Source organism: Trichechus manatus, unplaced genomic scaffold, assembly GCF_000243295.1.
Source record: "Trichechus manatus latirostris isolate Lorelei unplaced genomic scaffold, TriManLat1.0 scaffold00003, whole genome shotgun sequence".
Classification (NCBI taxonomy): Eukaryota; Metazoa; Chordata; class Mammalia; order Sirenia; family Trichechidae; genus Trichechus; species Trichechus manatus.
This window is the reverse complement of record NW_004443939.1, coordinates 1,521,629-1,542,954: the sequence shown is the minus strand read 5'-3', so window position 1 is coordinate 1,542,954 and position 21,326 is coordinate 1,521,629. Positions and strand designations below refer to the sequence as shown.

The 21,326-nt window shown below is 43.3% G+C and overlaps 1 protein-coding gene across 1 annotated transcript in view; it reads left to right on the top strand.

Annotated features, from left to right (window-relative positions):
• PLPP3 (phospholipid phosphatase 3) overlaps nucleotides 1-21,326 on the top strand; it is a 99,802-nt gene that overhangs the window by 49,970 nt on the left and 28,506 nt on the right. The window contains exons 2-4 of the mRNA XM_004368984.1: nucleotides 1,781-1,938; nucleotides 17,889-18,169; nucleotides 18,564-18,621. Coding sequence (XP_004369041.1) covers nucleotides 1,781-1,938; nucleotides 17,889-18,169; nucleotides 18,564-18,621 — 497 coding nt within the window. The remainder of the gene's footprint in view (nucleotides 1-1,780; nucleotides 1,939-17,888; nucleotides 18,170-18,563; nucleotides 18,622-21,326) is intronic.

Here is a 21,326-nt window from a genome sequence, read left to right as displayed (position 1 = left end):
AATCAATGGTGATTATTATTACCTGAAGGAGCCCTGGTGAAGCAGTTGTTAAATGCTTGGCTGCTAACCGAAAGGTCGGCGCTTTGAACCCACCAGCTGCTCCATGGGAAAAACATTTGGCAGTCTGCTTCCTTAAAGATTTACAGTCTCGGAAACCCTATGGGGCAGTTCTACTCTGTCCTATAGGGTTGCTATGAATAGGAATCGACTCAGTGGCAGTGAGTTTAGGTTTATGATTATTACCAAGAAATGTTTTATGTTCTTTCAAACCCAGAGATTCAGTGTTCCATCTTTTACTGTGTATAGTGGCATTGGAGCTTGGCCTTGAACCTGGAGAGTAGAGGAGGAAGGTGTATTACAGTCTAAGAGAATGATGTGAACCAAGGCAGAGCCTCTGTGTACTGCTTTCTTGGAGGGGGTGTGAGGGGGACAGCAAACCATGAAGCTGGAGAGGAGAGGATTACAACATAGGGAACTCGGGAGGCCATATTTAGGGACTTTGTCTTACCCTGGGCAACGGGGAGCCGTTGAAGAGGTTCTAATAAGGCAATGGCGTGATCGTGGCCCGAGCCCTTCAGGATGTAAACTGGTGGATGTGTGTAAGAGGCAGTGGAGGCCAGGAGACCTTGATTAGGAGGCTGTTGCAGTAGTGGAGGCCAGAGAGATAGTGGGCCTTTGCCTTTCACTTAAGGGTTTCCTGGCAAGTGCTGGAATGTATTTGCTGTGACCTTTGAGAGAATGGCATCTGAGCTGGCCACTGATAACCAGCAACAGCTGCAAGAGCTGCCTGGTGCTCCCAGGTGCCCTTGGGCTCCATCCAGTTCTCCAGGCAGCAGGGCCAAACTCAGTTCTGTTTCACCTTGTTTATAGTCTTTGGACGGTAAAAGAAAAGGATGGATAAAATGGCATTCATCGAACAGTTACTATGTGACCTGCATTGTGTTAAAGGCTGTACATGTTTTAATCTCCTTTAGTTGTCACTGCGACTTACTTTACATTTGGGGAAACTGAGACTCAGAGAGGTGAAGTGGGAACCAGAGGTCACAACGCTAGGAGGTGGTGGATCTGGAATTCGCAATCTGGCTATCTAACTCCAAGGCCTTCACTACTGCAGGCAGCAGAGCCTTGGGGTGAGCTTCTCAAAGGGGACTTTACTAAGACAAGGGGTCTGCCCACTATGAAATGAATGCATTTGGAGGAATGGATAATGGATGTCATTAAATTGGGGTATACATTGGTAATGATTATGAATTGGACTTTAGCAGGGTGTTGCAGAACAGGGGAAAAGCTCCTGCATGCTCTTGAGCAAGACATTGCACCTTGCTAACCCTCAGGCTCCCTCCCACCTGTAAAAAAGGATACTGCTACTCTCCTTTCGTTGTTGTTGTGTTCTGTTGAGTCGATTCCGATTCACAGAGACCCTATAGGACAGAATAGAACTGCCCCATAGGGTTTCCAAAGCTGTAATCTCTACAGGAGCAGATTGCCAGGTCTTTTCTTCCATGGAGCCGCTGGTGGGTTCAAACCACTGACCTTTTGGTTAGCAGCCAAGTGCTTAACTATTGCGCCACCAGGGCTCCACTCTCCTTCTAGGGGTGAGGAAAGGAATAAAGGGGATGAGTGTAGTGAAAGCTCTCCATAGGCTGTAGATTGCTATAAACGAGAGGAGTTAATATTGCTATCAATATTGTGATGCAGGGTGGTCCTTGGCCTCCTTGCACTGATCTTCTCCCTCTTCGTTATTTCTTTCTCTTACATGTAATGGCTCTACCCTGACCAGCGGGCCTGCCCTTCCTCATCATCGAGTCAAGCGCCATCCAGCCTTACCAACGAGGGTTTTACTGCAATGATGAGAGCATTAAGTATCCGCTGAAAACTGGCGAGACAATTAATGACGCTGTGCTCTGCGCCGTGGGGATCGTCATTGCCATCCTTGCGGTAAGCGCCCAGACGGGGTCATACTCGATCCTATCTGACTTCCCCTTGTATCGTGATGTTTCAGAATATCTGTGTCAGCACTGACTCCTACAGGTAAAGGATTCAGAATGCCATTTGATTAACACAATTCATTTCATGCAATTAATACTATTACCAAAACCAACATTTACAATGCATTAATATATGCCAAGCATCCTTCCAAAATATTTTTCATGCATTATCCTCACAACAATCCCATAAACTATAGATACGGTTATTATCTTTCTTCTACAGATTAAGAAGCTGAGATTCACAGAGTAAAAATGATTAGCCCAAGGTCACTTGGTTAATAAGTAGTAGAGTTGGGGTTTGAAGCTCGTTGTCGCTTTCCCCAGAGTCTAAGCTCTGAGCTCCAGAGAGGGCGATGCCTTGCCAGCAATCACAGGCATTGTCAGTGTTCTGTCCACACCATCACTGTGCTGCTGTACCAGGGATAATCCACTGATGTTCTCTGGCATATTATTTCCATCTCTTGCCCAGTGGCCATGATGTCACGGTGAAAAGCAATTAGGGCTTAGAATCCAGAGACCTAGGTTCTAGACCTGGCCTTGGCGCTTACAGCTGTACATCTTTAAAAACAAGGAGGACTATCTTTCTTCATAGCACTGAATGAGGAGCAAAAGAGGTCATGGCTGTTGAAATACTTTGCAGGCTACTCATATATAGTTGTAAGGTTCAAACTTACACTGAGGTCTTCCCTTCAGCGGTGAAGTCCTCATTGAGTGTATTGGAAAAATGTGCTACTGACTCTTTGATAGAGTCTACAACTGTTTTGAGCAGTGGTAACCCCACAGGAATTGGGGTATGGCCTACGTGGGCCTTACTTAGAAGATACCACCTTGTTCGGGATATGTCTATTTGGGAAAGGTCGGTGCTTATGGAAATCTAGTCTTGTAATTTGTGAGTCTTACATTTTCTCACCTGTCCATTTCTCACCTGCAGTATTTTCTGTTTGTTCTTTGCCCTTGAACTCCAGCCATTGAGTGAGAGGGATAGATGTCATATCTACCAGGATCAGAAACTCTCTCTCATAGGTCCTTGAGTCACTTTTCTATTCAGCATGACCTGGACAGTTATCTCTGGTGTATATTAGCAAGTCAGAAAGAAGAAGGTTAATATTAAAACTAAATGTGAAGTACTGTTATCCCGTTACACATATGGAAAAAAAAGCTCAAAGAAGTTGAATGACATGCTCAAAATCTACAGCTGGTAACTTGTGAAACTGGGGTTCAAGAGTGCCATACCTGGCTTATTTCAAAGCCTCCTTTCCATCTTGCAGACTTGATTCCAGGTTGGGGATGGCTAATGAACTGTTCAAGGGGATCGACAGTTAGCTTATCTTGCCTACTCCAGATCAAATGTAAGCTGCTGATGTTACGTGAACCACATTTCATGAAGCTTTTCTTTTGACTTCTCCACTCTGGGGTCTGGTTGTAAATGTTGAGACCCCTCTTTGTGTTTTAATAACATCGTAAACCAGCCACACAATCAACAGTTTGAAATTGGGGAGGGGGAAGGGAGGCTAGTAGAATTCTTTCCAACCTTTGAAAGAAAAACAGTCCATTTCGGCAGCTGTACTGGTTTCTCAAAGGTGGACTAAGGATCTTTGTGTTCAAAAACTGAAAAATAAAAAACCTAATTTTACTATTTGCTCCAAGCTGATAGTTGTGGGGCTGAGTTCTCTAGAAGAATGGCTTTTTCTAGAAAAGGCATTTCTAATGGAAGGCAAATAATTGCAAAGTATCTTTTTGTACTAAGGTTTAAACAGGTGTTTTTGACACTTGGAGGATCAGTTAACTGAATGCTTTTAGGAAGCCCATTATAACTAACACAGGAGTCGGGAGAGAGAAAGATAGCACAGGGACAGGAATATCATGTGCTCTTCACGCTATCTACATGGGCTTATTCCCGGTTTGCCTAGCGGGCTGCTTCCAGGCATGATGTGGTGAAAAGAAATACTGTTCGGACCTTTGCACTGACTAGCTGTGTGAATTAGGCAAATCACTGGTCTTCTCTAAACCTCATTTTCCTCACCTATAAAATAAGAATGATATCTGGATTCTACTCATGGGATTGCTAGAAGACTCAAATGCAATAATGTATAGGAACACACTTTGTAGTGGTGGGCTAGATGGAAGGCGGAGTCTTCTAGAAGGAGCAGTTCTGGTTTTCTGACCTGACCCCAGAATGGGCAAAGGAAAGTGCTAAAGTAGCTTCTTTGAGAGCCGTGCTTCTCTTCTGTCCTTCTTTCCCCAGGCAAATATCCTGGTCAGCAGCTCGTCCCCTGCTGTTTGCCAAGGCCAGTCCCTTCCTCCTCATGACATTCCAGCATTTCTGAGAAAAAATTTGCCTTTAAGAGCTTAGTTGTGGCTTACCCCTCTCCTTATGACATGTTGATGTTTTAATTAAAATGCTCCCTGACCTCCCAGCATTTCCTTGAAACAGTCCTGCCGTGTGGCCTTGGTTGCAGAATGAGCTGGAAGGAGAAACAGCTTTGCTTCCTCATCCCGTACAATGTCAGCAAATAGGCTTGGATAGTGCTTTCCTATGGTTCAGAGAAAGACCATGCATGAAAATCCCACAATAATTGTTATCCTTTGTCAAGTGCTACTGCGTGCCATAGAAGCATGGGGCTGTGGGTCGCATTTCGCTCTCACAGAAACCCCGAGAGCTGGGCGTTCTTACGGTTCTTCGTTTAGCATGGAGGTTAGGACACGAACTCTGGTTTGGATCTGAGCTCCTCTGCTCACTAGCTGTGGACCATGTGGCAAGTTAATTAACCTCTGAACCTTCTTAGTAGACTTAGCTGTTAGACAGAGATAAATATTGCTCCTTGTGAAGCTTTTGAGAATGAAATGAACTTTTATACAGAAAGTAGTTCAGTGCCTGACACATACAACATACTCAGTAAATGTTAGTTATTTTTATTTTAAATGCATAAACAGAGACAAATGTTGGTGAAGTGACTTAAATTAAAAAAAAAAAAGTTGCCATCAAGTCTGTTCTAATTCGTGGTGGCTCCATGTGTGTCAGAGTAGAACTGTGCTCCATAGGGTTTACAGTGGCTGATTTTTCAGAAGTAGATTGCCAGGTCTTTCTTCCAAGGTGCCGCTGGATGGACAGGAACCACTGACCTTTTGATTAGCAGTTGAGAGCATTAACTATTTGCACCACCTTATACTTAGCTAAGACCTTTTAACTGGCAACAGTAGAGTCAGGAAAGGAACCCCAGTCTTTGGACGCATATCTCTGGTTCATTCCTTATAATTAACTAATTAGAACCCAGTTCTCTTGACTCTCATGCCAGTGCTTTTTACAGGAGGACTTTTGCCTCCTGATCCAGCTGCTGTTGCCTTTCAGCTGGAGACACATGTGAGATGTGGGTGCCTAGTGAGGTCTACTAACCCGTTTACCTGCCATTGAGTACTGAGAGCACTCATGGAGAAAAGTAGAGGCAAAGACCGAGGCAAAGTAAATACATTCATCTTATACGTGGTATACTCAATTCTGGAAAAGCTATACAATTTAAATTAAAAAACAACAACAAAACACCCATATATCTCACTTTCCCATTATGACTTGCCATACGAACTTGGCGCCTCCATCCAGAATCTGCTTCTGATCAGAGGGCGTGAGTGACAGTCTTGGAGGGTGCAGGGGGGCCCAGAACTGGAAATCTAATCATCCTACTACTTGCTGCCCGGACCTTCTCCTGCCGAATGTCAGGTTTGTTTAAAACAACAAGAGCAGTCTTGACTGATTTGGATGCCCACACTCCAGTATGAATAGGCCTCACAGCAAAGATATGGAATGCCCATGGAGGAGACCAGTGCTGCTTAGAGTTGCAAACCTCAGACGTTATAGAGAAAGCAGACACCTTTCTGTGGCAGGAGATATGGAAAAACCTAGTAATTCTGACTTCTTTTTCAGATGTATCTCAGATTCTGGAATTTTAGCATAATAGGAATTCCTTCCAAATCCACAAAGCGTTCGTTCCTATCCCTGCCTTTCAAAGGCTTAATGATTCTAGCAGCAGTGAGATTAGGAGCAAACAGTAAAATATCATCTCCTATCTAGCCTCCTCTCAGCTTTGCTTTGCACTGCACTGAGAAGGGTATTATGGGCAAAGATTTTAATGTGGGAAAAATGCTCAGTATTCTTTTTAAATATACAGGGGCTCAGTGCTTGCCTTGGTCCAAACCTGAAAGGGTTTTATATAGGTTCTTAGTATCTAGGAATTGACTCGTGGGTGAGTCATGGGTGAATCCCCCTCTCCCTCTAGCCATAAAAATTCTACTCTTCCTTCCAGACCCAGCTTGAATTCTGCCTCTGTAATAATATTCCTAACTACAGAAAAAGCTCACACTTTGGCATCTTCTGACTTAGGTTCATGTCCCAGCTTCTGTACTTACTAGTTCTGTTGCTTGTCCTTCAACTTTGGGCAAGCCGTTGAACCGCTTGGAGCTTTGCTTTCTCTTTTTGTAAAATGGTGGCGATAGTTCACCAGCTCCATAGCCTGTTTTGGGGGTCAAATCAAGTGACATAATGTGTGTGATCAGTGAGAACCACTCTTTTCATTCCTGTAGTGTTGTACAGTTTACAAAGTGGACTTTATGTGCATATTAATTTATTTGCACCTGGTAGTAATCCTGGCAGGTGGATTGTTATAGCTGAGGCCACTGGGGCTCAAGGATATTAAGTGACTTTCCCATAACTAATTAGTGGCAGGGCCACACCGGGAGTTCTCAGATTCTGAGTCCAACATTTTTTTTTTTAAACATTTATTAGTTTTATTACTTATTTCTTTTATTGTGGTAAATATACAAGTAACAAAACATTTGCCATTTCTACAATCTTATATACCATTCAGTGACATTAATTATGTTCATCATGTTATTCAACTATGATCATTAGCTGTTCCCGAATTTTCTCAGAAATTTTTAACAGAAGCAGTGTCCCCTAAGCATTGTCTTCCTTTCCCCCTCCCTCTCACCTACCCCTAGTAACCATTAATAAACTTTGATCTCTATACACTTGCCTATTCTAGATAAGTGAGGTCATACAACAGTTGTCCTTTTGTTAAGTCTGAGACTTAAGTAATGATACCGTTGTTGCCTTCTGAAGCCTGCCTACCTTCCACAGTTATTTATCAAGCACCTGCAGTATGCTGGGTACTGGGGACACAGTGGTGAACCTCAGCCCAACTAGCTGCTTGTTGTCTCTCACCCCTAACCTACCAGAAACCACTTAGTCTCAGGCAGACAAATAGCACCTTTAATACATACCGCCTTGTAGTGTAATTTTTATACAAGTCTTCTCTCCCCAGCTAGATAATAGGCTCCTGGAAGGCAGAGGCCAGGTCTTTTCCTCTTTGACAGTGATTGACAGTGACTAGCATGGGGCCTTGCATGTGATAGGCACTAAATAAACACCAGGCAGACATCTCCTTCTCTGACAAGTATTCCTTGTCTGCATCCCCTCCACCCTCCAAAGGCCCCGAGGAACCCTGGGCCCACGTCTGTCCTTGCACTTACTGTGCTGAATTGCCATCTGTTTATTTCCTGGCTACCCTGGCAGCTGCGTCAGGGTAGGGACACGTCTGATGTGATTTTGTATTGCTAGTGCAAGGCACTCTTGCTGGTGCTCAATACGTGTTTGTAGAATGCCAGTGGAGGCCATGTGTTTCGAGCAGAAAATCAAAAGCATTAGGCCAAAAGATGGCCAGAGGATCTGTGGATCAGGGAAATGTGGCCTGTTTGCTTCCCTAAAATCTTACATCTCCTCCCCAATACACATGGGAACGTGCTCTGTACCACATGCAGATTTCTTGCTGGAGAGACAAGAAGAAGAGCTTAATACCTTGAAGACTTGTTTATTCAGGATCAAGCTTCACTTTGCCCACATCTGGACTTCATTAGTTCCTCCTACCCTCCCATCTCCCTTTATCTGAGAGAGCACTGCCAAGAAAACAAGGTTCCCCAAGACTGCCTCCTCATTAAAGGCTAGTCGAGTTTGCAACTCTGAAAAAAGTGAAGTTGTGCTGGCCCAGTGGTGCGTTAGCGGGAGACCCGATCCCCTAGTTTACAACCCACTACATCTGTGCAATTACCAAGACCACCAACAGAGAGAGGCCACATTAATCCTTCACCTTTGTTGTCCCCTGATCAGATGGCTGCTGAGTTCTTCTGGGACTGTCTTATCCCTGCAGGGTTGGTGGGACGGGGCAGCTATTTGTGATTTAACAAACATGAAGATTGCGTTGTCCCTAATATACTTTGTTCCTTTTCCCCACTGGCCACACTCACTCTCATGCCCTGAAAGAACCGAGTGCTGCAGCAATTGTTCAGTAGTTACATAGAGCTCTTAGGAGTTAATGATAATTTTTTTTAACTTATCAAAAATATCAAGGTGGAGATATTCTTTCATTTAAATGATAAAGCTTAGGAAGCTGTGAATCAGTTGTATTGGGGAGGGGTGGAAAATTAACATCTACAAGCTATTTTATGTGCTGGATACAGATATATATTATCTTAAATCTTATTCTACAGCTACATGCGGTAGGTATTTACTCCATTTTACAAATGAGGGAGGAAACTGAGGCTTATGTGGGTGAAATGACTGGTCTGTGGTCACTGTTTAGTTATTGGTGGAGCAGGAATTAAAACCCAGGCCTGTCTGGCTTCAGAGTCTAAGTGCTTTAATGAACAGGTATTGAAGGCCCACTCTGTGCTGGATGCTATGCAGAGCGCTCTTTATTGAGGGAGCTACAAAAGCTCTCAGGTTTTTTTTTTTTTTTTTTTTTTTTTACATTTAGAGCTAAATGTATGAAGGAAGACAAAACATGTAAAACACTGGGCAGATGACCTTCTGAGATGGACAGTGTGTAGCAGTGGTTTATATGAAGTGGTTTGCACAGGAAATGATACCTGCTTTAGGCAGATGCTTGGTCGGTTACCTCCGTTGTAATTAGTAGGCTTTGTGGTAGGTACCTTGGCCTATAAGTAGGTGTGTAAGACCCAGATATTGCCCTTGGAGGGTATGTGGAGAAAAGGCAAGTAGAAGACTAACTACACTATTAGACCCTCAAAGAGACTAAAGACTTGGTCAGAGAATAAGAAGAAAGAGCAGTGTAGGGTGTTGAGCCCTGAGAAGGTGGTGAGAGCTTCAAGAACAAAACACGTCTGAGGTATAAATAAGGTGCTATAGGAGTTCAGAGGAAGATGATGTAAGGCTGTTGTTATTGGTGAAGATTTCATCATCATCATTTGATCATCATCATTTATTGAGCACTCATCCCATTTAATTATCACAACAACCCTTGAGCTATTGGTACTGTGGTCATCCCCATTTTTACAGATAAGGAAACTGAGATTTAGAAAGCTCAGTCGTCCAAGACTCATAGATGAAAGAGCCAAAAATCTAACCCCTTACATTAGTTGGCACTTGAGCTATACTTTGAGGGATGGGTGGGATTTTCCTTATAGATCCTGATATTCCAGGCAGAGATGGTTGCATCAACAGTGGTGGAGACCCAGAGACAATAGCGTGTTCTCAGGAAACATAGAACAGGAGTGTTTGGCTGGAGAAATAGAGTAAGTATAAGGGTGAATGAAGTTCAAGAAAAGATTGCAGCAAGATTAGGAAGGCTTTAAATGCAGATGAATTTTTACTTCAGTTAGTTGGCTAGAGATTGTCAGAGTATTTTAAACTACCTTAGCCAATTTTTCTAACCAAGGTAAGGATGATGCATGAACCCCAGTGGTGGCACCTAAGGTGAATAGAGATAAAGGAATGGATGTGAGAGATCTTGGCAAAGAAGAATGAACAGAATTGATGACAGTGGGATGAGGGAAAGGGAGGAGGCTAAGATTTTACACCTTTGCAGTTAGATACATGGCGGCGCCTTGAGCAGAAATAGAAGAAAAGTGAGATGTGGGGCAGGGGTGGGAATGAGTGTGATCTTAGACTTGATTAGTTTGAAGGGTAATAATATTATTTTGGTATCCAGTTGGGAGACTTAGCAGAAGATTGCAATAGGGCTGAGAGGGATAAAGGGTAGGCTGAAGCTGGAGAGACTTTTAGAGGTCATTTTCACAGAGGTAGTAATTGAAGCAATTGAAGTAACTGAGGTCCCAGCAGAAGGCCAAGGACGCAATCCTGGGGAAGATCCATATTTATCAGTTGTTTTTGTTAGGTACCTTCGAATCCGTTCCAACACATTGGACCTCGTGTACAGCAGAATGAAACGCTGCCCTGTCCTGCGCCATCCTCACAATCATTGCTGTGTTTGAGCCCATTGTTGCAGGCCCTTTGTCAATCCATGTCATTGAGAGTCTTCTTCTTTTCCACTGACCCTCTACTTTACCAAGCATGATGTCCTTCTCCAAGGACTAGTCCCTCCTGATAGCATGTCCAAAGTGTGTGAGATGAATTCTCGCCATCCTCACTTCTAATAAGCATTCTGGCTTTACTTCTTCCAAGACAGATTTGTTCGTTCTTCTGGAAGTCCATGGTATATTCAATATTCTTTGTAAATAACATAATTCAAAGATGTCAATTCTTCTTTGATCTTCCTTATTCATTGTCCAGCTTTCACATGCATATGAGGCGATTGAAAATACCATGGCTCGGGTCAGGTGCACCTTAGTCCTCAAAGTGACATCTTTGCTTTTTAACATTTACAGAAGTCTTTTGGAGCAGATTTGCCCAATGCAGTATGTCGTTTGCTTGCTTGACTGCTGCTTCAATGCTGTTGATTATGGATCCAAGTAAAATGAAATCCTTGACAACTTCAGTCTTTTCTCTATTTATCATGATGTTGCTTATTGGCCCCGTTGTGAGGATTTTTGTTTTCTTTTTGTTGAGGTGCAATCCTTACTGAGGACTGTGGTCTTTGATCTTCCTCAGTAAGTGCTTCAAGTCCTTTTGGCTTTTAGCAAGCAAGGTTGTGTCCTCGCAGGTTGTTAATGAGTCTCCCACCAATCCTGATGCCACATTCTTCTTCATATAGTCCATCTTCTCGGATTATTTGCTCAGCATAGAGATTGAATATTTATCAGGTAGAAGCCAAAAGTAGAGTCGCTGAAAGAAGGAAGGAAAAAGTGTTTGAGAAATAGAAGAAAAGCACGATGGTAAGATATTACGGAAGCCTAGGGAATTCAACTTCAAAAAGAAACGAGATTGGCAGTAAGCAGTGCTATAGAAAGAACAGCAGCTGACTGTTGGACGGCTGACAGAGCTAGTCCTTTAGAAGGCCCATGGCTCTGAGTCTCTGACTTTTGGGAAAATGACGATCCTCTGTGAGTGCCTTTTTCATAAAGTTGGTGGGCATAGGCCAGCTACTGCTGATTTCAACCAATAAATAGCTCCGGTTACCTCTCTCTGGCCTCTTTGCTACCCATCTCCTAGTGATTAGAGTTTTGACTTACTCGTAAGAGCCCAGAAATTCCACTAGTGGCCTTGGGCAGATCTATATCCTTACCACCTTTCCCAGACTGTGAGGCACTTATTTCCTGTCAAGAGGCTGAATGCAACTGAGGGAGAGAAGAATAGAAGATTAAATAATTTTTCATCAATTATTTCTAGACACTAAAGATACTGCATTTTAATGCAGTAGATGGAGCATTCAGCTTCAGGGACAATTCCGTTTCTGTCCTTAGAAGCAGAATCCAAATACATTACATTTTTTCTTACCTTTGGGACTGAGAAATGAGCTGAGAAGAATGATTTTCCCCCTCATTATTCTCCATCAAATGTATGTTGGATGAATCTAATCTAATCTGATGCATAAATGCATCAACCTGCATAACTGAGATGTGAATGAACAATTTAGCATCCTTAGCTAGCAGGGACTTAGATGTGCAAGTGCCTGCTAGAACTTCTTAGAGAAAGCCAGCATGATGCCATTGAGGGGAGTACAGGAACTAGAATGAGGATTCCCTGCTTCAATGACCGCCCTGCCATGGCCTCACTTTTCACCTAGGGCAATTCACTGAGCTTCACCATACTCACCTATGAAGTGTTGATAATAATTTACCGATTCATGGGGTATTGTGAGAAGCAAACAACACAGTGGATGTGTAAGTACTTAGTAAGCTGTAAAGTGCTGTGCAAATATTATTACTAAAACAGACCAAAACATAGGGAAGTTTATCCTTCAGACTCAGCAGGGGCAGAAGATGAGTTCTCAGTCTCTAAAAGAGGGATTGTGGGGATACTACATGCTAAAATATTACTTTCTTAGGGATAATTTATAAATAGAGTGGAATGTTAAAAATAACACAAACAGGACTGTAGGATTGTCCTTTCTGCCCTCCCACTTTGTCCCCTGGAAAAGACGTTCCCAATAAAATGGTCAAAACCAGTATCATCCATACACAAGTTTTCTGGTTTTACCCTGGTGGAATGATGCTAGACGGAGAAAATATTGAAGTTGTCAAGGATTTCATTTTACTTGGATCCACAATTGATGCCCATGGAAGCAGCGGTCAAGAAATCAAACGATGCATTGCATTGGGCAAATCTGCTGCAAAAGACCTCTTTAAAGTGTTAAAAAGCAAAGATGTCACCTTGAAGACTAAGGTGCTCCTGACCCAAGCCATGGTGTTTTCAATTACCTCATATGCATGCGAAAGCTGGACAATGAATAAGGAAGACTGAAGAAGAATTGACACCTTTGAATTATGGCATTGGTGAAGAATGTTGAATATACCATGGACTGCCAAAAGTACAAACAAATTTGTCTTGGAAAAAGTACAGCGAGCATGCTCCTTAGAAGCAAGGATGGTGAGACTGGATCTCACATACGCTGGACATGTTATCAGGAGGGATCAGTCCCTGGAGAAGAACATCATGCTTGGTAATGTAGAGGGTCAGTGAAAAAGAGGAAGACCCTCAACGAGATAGATTGACACAGTGGCTGCAACAATGGGTTCAAGCATAATGACCATCGTGAGAATGGCACAGCACCGGGCAGTGTTTTGTTCTGTTGTACATGGGGTCGCTGTGAGTCGGAACCGACTCAACGGCACCTAACAACAATGACCCTGGTGGGATGGTGCTTCCATCTCTTTAGTTGGGAATGTTCTCCAAGGAGCCTGGGGGTGTGTGTGTGTGTGTGTGTGTGCGCGCGCGCGTGCGCGCTGTGTGTGCTGTGTGCGCTGTGTGTGCTGTGTGCCAGGCCCAGAGAGGTGAAGTTACCTCTAAGGTAAGAGTTGGGATTCAGACCCAGGTTTTTTTGGCTGCAAAATGGTTACTTCTTTCACCACTCTGTGCTGTATCCTTTCCAAAGACTATCCTAACATTTCTCCAAATTTCCTCTCCGGAACAGTTAATTATTTGTGACTATGTGGGCAGATGAGCTCTTTCCATCATAATATCAGAAAAGACAGGAAGAGGAGCTGTCTTACAGTTGGAGAATACTCCCTTTCCAACTGCAGAGATCCGTAGGCAGGGACTGATCCGTTTCTGTCTGTCCCCTTGTAGCTTAACTGCAGTGCTTTCCCACTTTATTAGTTTCCACATTCCATGCCAAGAGCTTTAGAAGTCAGGTAGGGGAGAATTCTCTGCTGACCTATCAGCCTGCCATCACCCCCAGAATCTGTTGCTTGCCATTTCAGAAAGGGATCAACACTGAAGGAGTTTTTTCTCAGTAGTGAAATTTACATATACAACCTTGCTGACTGCAGCAGAAATGAAGGGGGTGGGGGGGAGTCCAGGGTGGGGGCTGAGCCTTTGTTGGGGGTGGGGGAGGGAGAGGAAGAGGGAAAAGCTTATTTTACCACTCAAGAATAAGAACATCGTGAGTAATGAATAAAGTCCGAAAGCAGTAAATCTGGGACTCCGGAGTTAGGCGTGTAACGTTTTGGAGAACAATTTAAGCCTTCGCCTCTTCTGTGGAGGTGAGGCATTTGGGCTGCTTTTCACAGCCCGAATTTCATTAAATGGCCTTTTAAGGGTTAGGATTACAAGAAGCCCAGTCCAGCTGGTTCATAACGATGATTTATGGCTGTGTTGTCGACTCCCTGACCCTTCTGTACAAGGGGATAGAGAAAATACATAATTTGTTGCTCATTAACTCCCAGATCTGTCAGGGCTGCCCCAGAAGCCATGTGGGCTTGGAGTCATGTATCTGCTAAATGGCTTTAGCCTGGCCCTGTCCTGGAAAATATGCAACTGTTATTTTGCAGTGGAAACTGTTTTTAATAACAACAGAAATAATAAGTTCTGAACTTGAGAGTTAGAATACCTGGGTTCTACTCTTAACTCAGTCTTGGAGGAAGTACAACCAGAATGCTCCTTAGAAGCGAGGATGGCGAGACTTCATCTTGCTTACTTTGGACACATCATCAGGAAAGACCAATCGCTAGAAAAGGACATCATGTTTGGTAGAGGGCCAGCGAAAACGAGGGAGACCCTCCATGAGATGGATTGACACAATAGCTGCAACAATGGGCCCAAACATACCAGTGACCTTGAAGATGATGCAGGACCAAGCAGTGTTTCGTTCTGCTGTACATGAGCACTTGATGGCAGCTAACAACACTTTTAACTCTCACTAGCCTCAGAACCTTCAGATGAGTCACTTTATCTGCCTGAATTTTAGTTTCCCCATCTGTAGAGTGAGTTTATCTACTTCACAGAATTAGAGGTTAAATGAGACTGTCATGTGCACAAAGAAAGGCAGGAGATTGCTGCCAGTATGACCACTGTTGTTAGCAATTGAGGTGCCGTAAAATGTTCTCCCCTTTATCTTATTTTCCCATGAGAGGAGGAAGCACTTTCATTACCAGTTTACAGTTTGCAAAACTGTGGCACTTAAAACTGACATTTTAGAGTGGTGCAGTATTAGAGCTGAAAAGAGTCCTTGAGTTGTAATCCAGCTCCTCTCTAAAATGAGCAAACCGAAGCAGAGAGGTGACTCACCAGAGATTTGCCAGGAAATTCAGGTAAGATATGCAAAGTTCATGCTAGATGTCCAAGTGCTGTTTCTTAGCATCAAACAGGAATTCATATCGATTGATGGTCAAGCGCAACTTCCATAGAAACAGTTTCTTAATCTGAGGCAGTGGTATGGTTCAGGGAACTCAGGAGTGTTGCAAGGACAAGGGTCCTTGGTTCCACTCCTTGTCTGCGGTGTCATTTCAGAGGAAGTAATTTTCCTCTGCTTTTGCTTATGACCTTTGCCTCATTGAGAGGAGAATGGTGGCGCTAGCACAGAGAGTTGAGAATAAATGTCATTGTAGTTATGAAATCACGGAGTCTAGCGCCCTTACTTTGCAAACGGGGAGACTCAATTATCCGCATTTCACGCAGTGAGTAGTGCCCAAGTGGGGCCACGAACCCCAGCTACTTGGCTTCTACTTGAGTGTTCTTCCCCCTGCATATATCGCCACGTAAGCGTGATTTATAAATAAAGAAGAATAAGATATCATGGTAATAAGCATCTGGAACTCATTAGCCTGCAAGGTTACATAGGGTAAAAGTATAAACAGGTTCAAAAGGAGAATTAGATCATGAATGGTAGGAAAGAATGCTTGGTGGGAAGTCAGAACACCTGGGTCTAATCTTTAGATCTGAGTTAATTTGGACTTCAGTTTCTTCGAGATATAATGGCCCCTTTCATTTCTGACTTGCTATGCTTGTCCAATTTTAATCTCTGCAATGTGTTATCAAAGGGCTCTTAGTAATATTTAGGGGATATTTCCAATTTTACAGTAAGGCAGCTCTGAGGACTATCCTGCTCCCTTTCTTCAAAGTCTAGCTCAAGTTCATTTGTTCATTCATCTGGTAGTCTCAGCACCTAGTCTGGGTCAGGTGTTAGTACTGCTCTCCCAGGGAATAGCTAAGCCAGAATGCTGGGCTGGACTGGACTTTGGCCATCCCTTTCTAATAAAGAATCACACTCAATAGGATCTGGGAAAACAATTTGTAGCATTTACAAATAGAGAACATTTGTAAACATAATTGTTGTTAGGTGCCATTGAGTCAATTCTGACTCTTAGTGACCCCATGTGACAGAGTAGAACTGTCTCATAGGGTTTTCTGGTTTGTAAAGCTTACGGGAGCAGATTGCCGGGTCTTCCTCTCGTGCAGCCACTGGGTGGGTTTGAACCACCAAACTTAGTTAGCAGCCGAGTGCCGCCAGGGCTCCTTGCTTATAAACACAGACTCCCTATATAAACATTAGCACGAGTAGCAGCTATTATCACCACTGTACCTGCTTGTCCCTGGGTTCAGCTGGCATTTTCCTCTTACATGACCGTCCTACCCTTAGACTTTGGAGCCCAGAGGACCTGGACCAGACCCATGTCTTGATGCATTACCCCACTGTAAAAGAATTAACAGGAGCCTTTGAATAAGAGTATCCGGATATGTCTGTCTATTGCTTCCCTTGTGGCTGTGAACATGCTCTCTGCTCCCTGAAAGGGCAAGTGTGGCTCATCATCCTGCCCTGTGAGGAAGTGTGAAAGGGACCTTGTGGTGTCGAAGAGTGGAACATCACTGTTCCTGGGCTGTGGTTGAAACCAGGAAGTGGCCAGGGCTGCACTGTGGAGTTAAGATAAGAGCAGCAGGCTTTGTGGTGTTAATCTCCCTTTGGGATGTGCATCACCAAGACAGAATTGGTTTTCTGCCATTAGACGTCATAGGCTTTTAACTTACAGAGAATCATCCAGCTCTGAGTCCCCAAAGCAGGCAGTTTCAGGCAAGGTACTTTCCCTTTCTGAGCCTCTGTGGTATCTATCTCATGACTGTTGTGAGGATTTCATGAAATAATACATATAAAAGCAATGCCTGGTATACAGTAGATAATCAATACTTGGTGGCTTTTTTTAGAAGTCATCGATATCCCCTAAGTATCAAGTAGTAGACACAGTGCAGTGGAGGAAGAATTCGAAAATTAAGACTCACTCAGTGTCCTCCAGAGCCCTGGTGGCACAGTGGTTAAGAGCTGTGGTGAGCTCTGGCTGCTAACCAAAAGGTCAGCAGTTCGAATCCACCAGCCACTCCTTGGAAATCCTATGGGGCAGTTCTCCTCTGTCCTATAGGGTGGCTGTAAGTCGGAATCGACTCGACGACAGTGGGGTTTTTCACCGTCCTCCAGGATCTGAGGAGACGACAGAGGCAGACCCGAGGGAATTCGAGAGCATTGAAGGGCATTGTACTAAAAGTTCCTTAGACTAGTGTACTTTTCATTGCACCATACTTCTACATCTAAAGAATAAAATAAAAGGATCACTTTCTATGACCCAGATAATTTCCCATCCGTATTATCACATGCAAGCCGACCACTCTGTAAAGGCGAATAAACTAGAGCTCGGAAAGTTCATTGCTGAAGGACACCAGGTAGGTGGCAGAGGCCGGATTCAAACTTAGAAGTTGACCTTGAGGCATTCACCATTTTATATTGAAATACCCCCTGTGACTCAGTGTTGGCACAAAGACTGAGAGCCTTATTAGTGTCAGATCATTGTTGGTGATTCTTTACTCCAAATCCCGGAATCCTGAGATTTGCTCAGATCCCCAGACATCCCTGAATTCCCTTAAAAATATCCTTGATTCTTTGTCTAAATTTTATTCCCATAGGTAAGTCTTTATTTGCCTGTCTCTTTAAAAAACAATTACACATAAATATATTTTATTGTATTTTTTGTTGTTGTTGCAAAAATATTACGTGGTCATTACAGGACTTAAAAAAAAAGAAGAAGAAGAAAGGAATGACCAGATCAGCACTTTGATCTTTCCTCCTGCGCATATTTGTGTCTGTGTACCTTCTAAGTAGAAAATTGGGATTTTATAAATTATAACTTGAATTATATACGGAACATTCTTCTGTTATTAAATATCTTGACAGTAGCAATTTAGATGATGGACCTTGATTTTGCCTAATTTCTCTGTTGGTTTCCTTTCAGATCATCACAGGGGAATTCTACCGAATCTATTACCTGAAGGAGAAGTCTCGGTCAACGGTTCAGAATCCCTACGTGGCAGCACTCTATAAGCAAGTGGGTTGCTTCGTCTTTGGCTGTGCCATCAGCCAGTCTTTCACAGACATTGCCAAAGTATCCATAGGGCGCCTGCGTCCTCACTTCTTGAGTGTCTGCAACCCAGATTTCAGCCAGATCAACTGCTCCCAGGGCTACATTCAAAACTACAGATGCAGAGGAGATGACAGCAAAATCCAGGAAGCTAGGTGAGACACCACCTCTCCATGGCCAGAGAGTGCAACCCTTTGATGCTCGGCAGTTCAGTGAACACTAAGCACCTACTAGGTGCCAGGCCTAGTACTGGGCTCTGGTTTACACAGGCGAACAAGGTATAATCCCTGTTCTTGGGGAGTTCATCGTCAAATGGTCACATGATTGCATAAATAAGCAATTGTGATGCATACATTCATTCTTTTGTTTCTTCATGCATTGATGGGTGACTGCTGTGTTCCAGGCAACGTGTCCAAAGCACTACCAAGGATATACAAATGAACAAGACACATTGCCCACTCTCATGATCACAATCTAGGGAAGGAAGACAGACAGACATGTATCAGATTGAGAATATGACCATTTCATGGCCCTCTCTTGCTCTTGCAGGAAGTCCTTTTTCTCCGGTCACGCCTCCTTCTCCATGTACACCATGCTGTATTTGGTGGTAAGTACCTTCCCTTTGATGGGAACAGAGTGCAGCTCCAGACTGAATCTCTTCTGTACATACAGGTCTCGGAATGATTAGGGACTGACTTTTCTGTGAAATCCCTAAACTGGAGGTGAGTTAGAAAATTTAGGTCCCATTCTGAGCTCTGTCACCGCCTTAGCAGAAGTTGTTGCACTTTCCAGGCTTTCTTCATTTTTCAAATAAAAATAATATTTGCCGTGGCTGCTTAATAAGGATTGCACACCTATTTTGAAATTATAAAGTGATAAAAACATTTGTGTATATTTTTATGATAAGAACTACTGTTTTATGAAAACCCATTAACTCATTTGATCCTTACAATAACCTGATGTTGTAAGTAATGTTATTACCTCTATTTTATGGGAAAAGATGACTAAAAAAGGCTCAGAATTCAAGTGAACTGTCAGATTTTATATAAACACAAGAACTGTCAACTCAAATCCAAGCCTTGTGATCAAATTCCTTGCAACATTCACCACGTCAGTCCTCCTACATATTCTGCTGATAGCAAAAAAAAAACCAAACCTGTTGTTGTCAAGTTGATTCTAACTCATGGTGACCCCATGTGTTACAGAGTAGAACTGCTCTGTAGGATTTTCTTGGCTGTAATTTTTGTGGAGGAGCCCCGGTGACACAGTGGTTGAAGCGCTCGGCTGCTAACCGAAATGTTGGCGGTTTGAACCTACCAGTGGCTCTGTGGGGGAAAGATGTGGCAGTCTTCTTCCATAAAGATTTACAGCTTTGGAAACCCTATGGGGCAGTTCTACGCTGCCCTATAGGGTCGCTATGAGTCGGAATCACCTCGACAGCAATAGATTTGGTTTTGGTGTAATCTTTATGGAAGAAGATCGCTGTACAGAAGGGCTCTGAAAATCATCATTATCTGATTGCATATAGTGATTTTGAGTTGTAAAAAAATACTCCTGCATCCATGAGCCTGTATGACCTCATAACAACACTGTGAAGCATGAAATCCTTATTATCCCCACATCTCGGATCCAGACACCAAAGCCCAGAGAAGTTAAGTAGTATGTTTGAGGTCCTTCAGTTAGTGGCAGAACCATGATTTGAATTCACACTTGTCTGACTTCAAGCTGCTGGCCTCCCTATTCCTGCATCTGCTCTGATGTCCTGGACGCTCAACCAGTGCAGGTGAAGTGTCCTGCTCCGTGATCCAGCTGCTGCACAGACAGTGGGCTGGCCTGTTTTTCTTTGTCAGTTAAATATGGTCTCCCTAGCCTTTTCCCTCCCCTTGAATGAGGTCCATGTGCCAAGGCACTTCCTGCTTTTGGCTGCTTTGATGGAGTTGGGAGCAAGAAGGTGCTAGGAGGTCAGATGTTGCTCAGAGGAGCGTAAGCTGTTTGGAAAAAGAACGTTTGATTTCAGCTTATTTAAAAAACATAATTAGGAATTGGAAAAGAAACAGCAGAGAGGTTTTGTTTTCTCCCCCCAGTCCTTTCCAAGTAGAGGCCTCTGGGCTTCCCGTTACCTAGGTTGCAGAGCTCAAAGGCGGGCCCCAATTTATGAAGCCATTTAGTGTGGATTTTATTTACTCATGAATAGCACTTCCCTTCCTTCTCTTTTTGTTTCTGTGTTTTGCTTTTAGGAAGGATCATTTAGCAAAGATATTTAGGTTCCTGCTCCATTTTTTACCCACGTCTGGGAGCAATTTTACAAACGTAATTTCAGTGTTTTGTAAAGGTGCTTAGCGGAGTCATGAGTGTATTTCTTTCATGTCCCTTCATTTTCTTCCAAGAGAAAAACGCTGGATAATTTTGAAACCTACACTGTGCACTCTGTCCCCCACAGCTGTCTCCCAAGTGAAGGCACTGACATCTTTTGGGGTGCCTCCTGTGTGCCAGACCCTGGGCTGAGGTTACCCTGTAACGTTTGATTCTCTCAATAACCTAATGAGATACACGTTGATTACCGTGTTTTTAGGTTAAAAAACAAAAACTCTGAATCTAATAAAAGTTCTACGGACAGTAAGAGGCAGAAAAGGTATTTGAGGGCTGGTCTTTATGAATCTAGAGTCGCTATATGTTCTTTTCATGGAACTCCACTTGTCAAAAAAAAAAAAACCAAAACCAAAATAAAAATCCTTTTCAAGATATACTTAAGGAAGTCAGAAATGGCTAATGGTGATGGTTGCACTACCTGATAAATATAGTTCATGTCACTAAATTGTAACGTGAAGAATGTTGAAATGGCAAACGTTTTGTTAGATACAAATTTACCACAATTAAAAAAAAAAAAAAAGATAAACTTAAGGATATACTGCCTGACTTAGTCATCTAGTGCTGCTCTAACAGAAATACCACAAGTGGATGGCTTTCACAAAGAGAAATTTATTTTCTCACAGTCTAGCAGGCTAGAAGTCCGAATTCAGGGCGTTAGCTCCAGGGGAAGGCTTTCTCTCTCTGTCAGCTTTGGAGGAAGGGCCTCGTCATCATCAGTCTTCCCCTGGACTAGGAGCTTCTCTGCGCAGGAACCTCGGGTCCAAAGGACACGCTCTGTTTCTGGTGATTCTTTCTTGGTAGTATGAGGTCCCCAACTCTCTGCTTGCTTCCCTTTCCTTTTATCTCTTGAGAGATAAAAGGTGGTGCAGGCCACACCCCAGGGAAACTCCCTTTACATTGGATCAAGGATGTGACCTGGGTAAGGGTGGTGTTACAATCCCA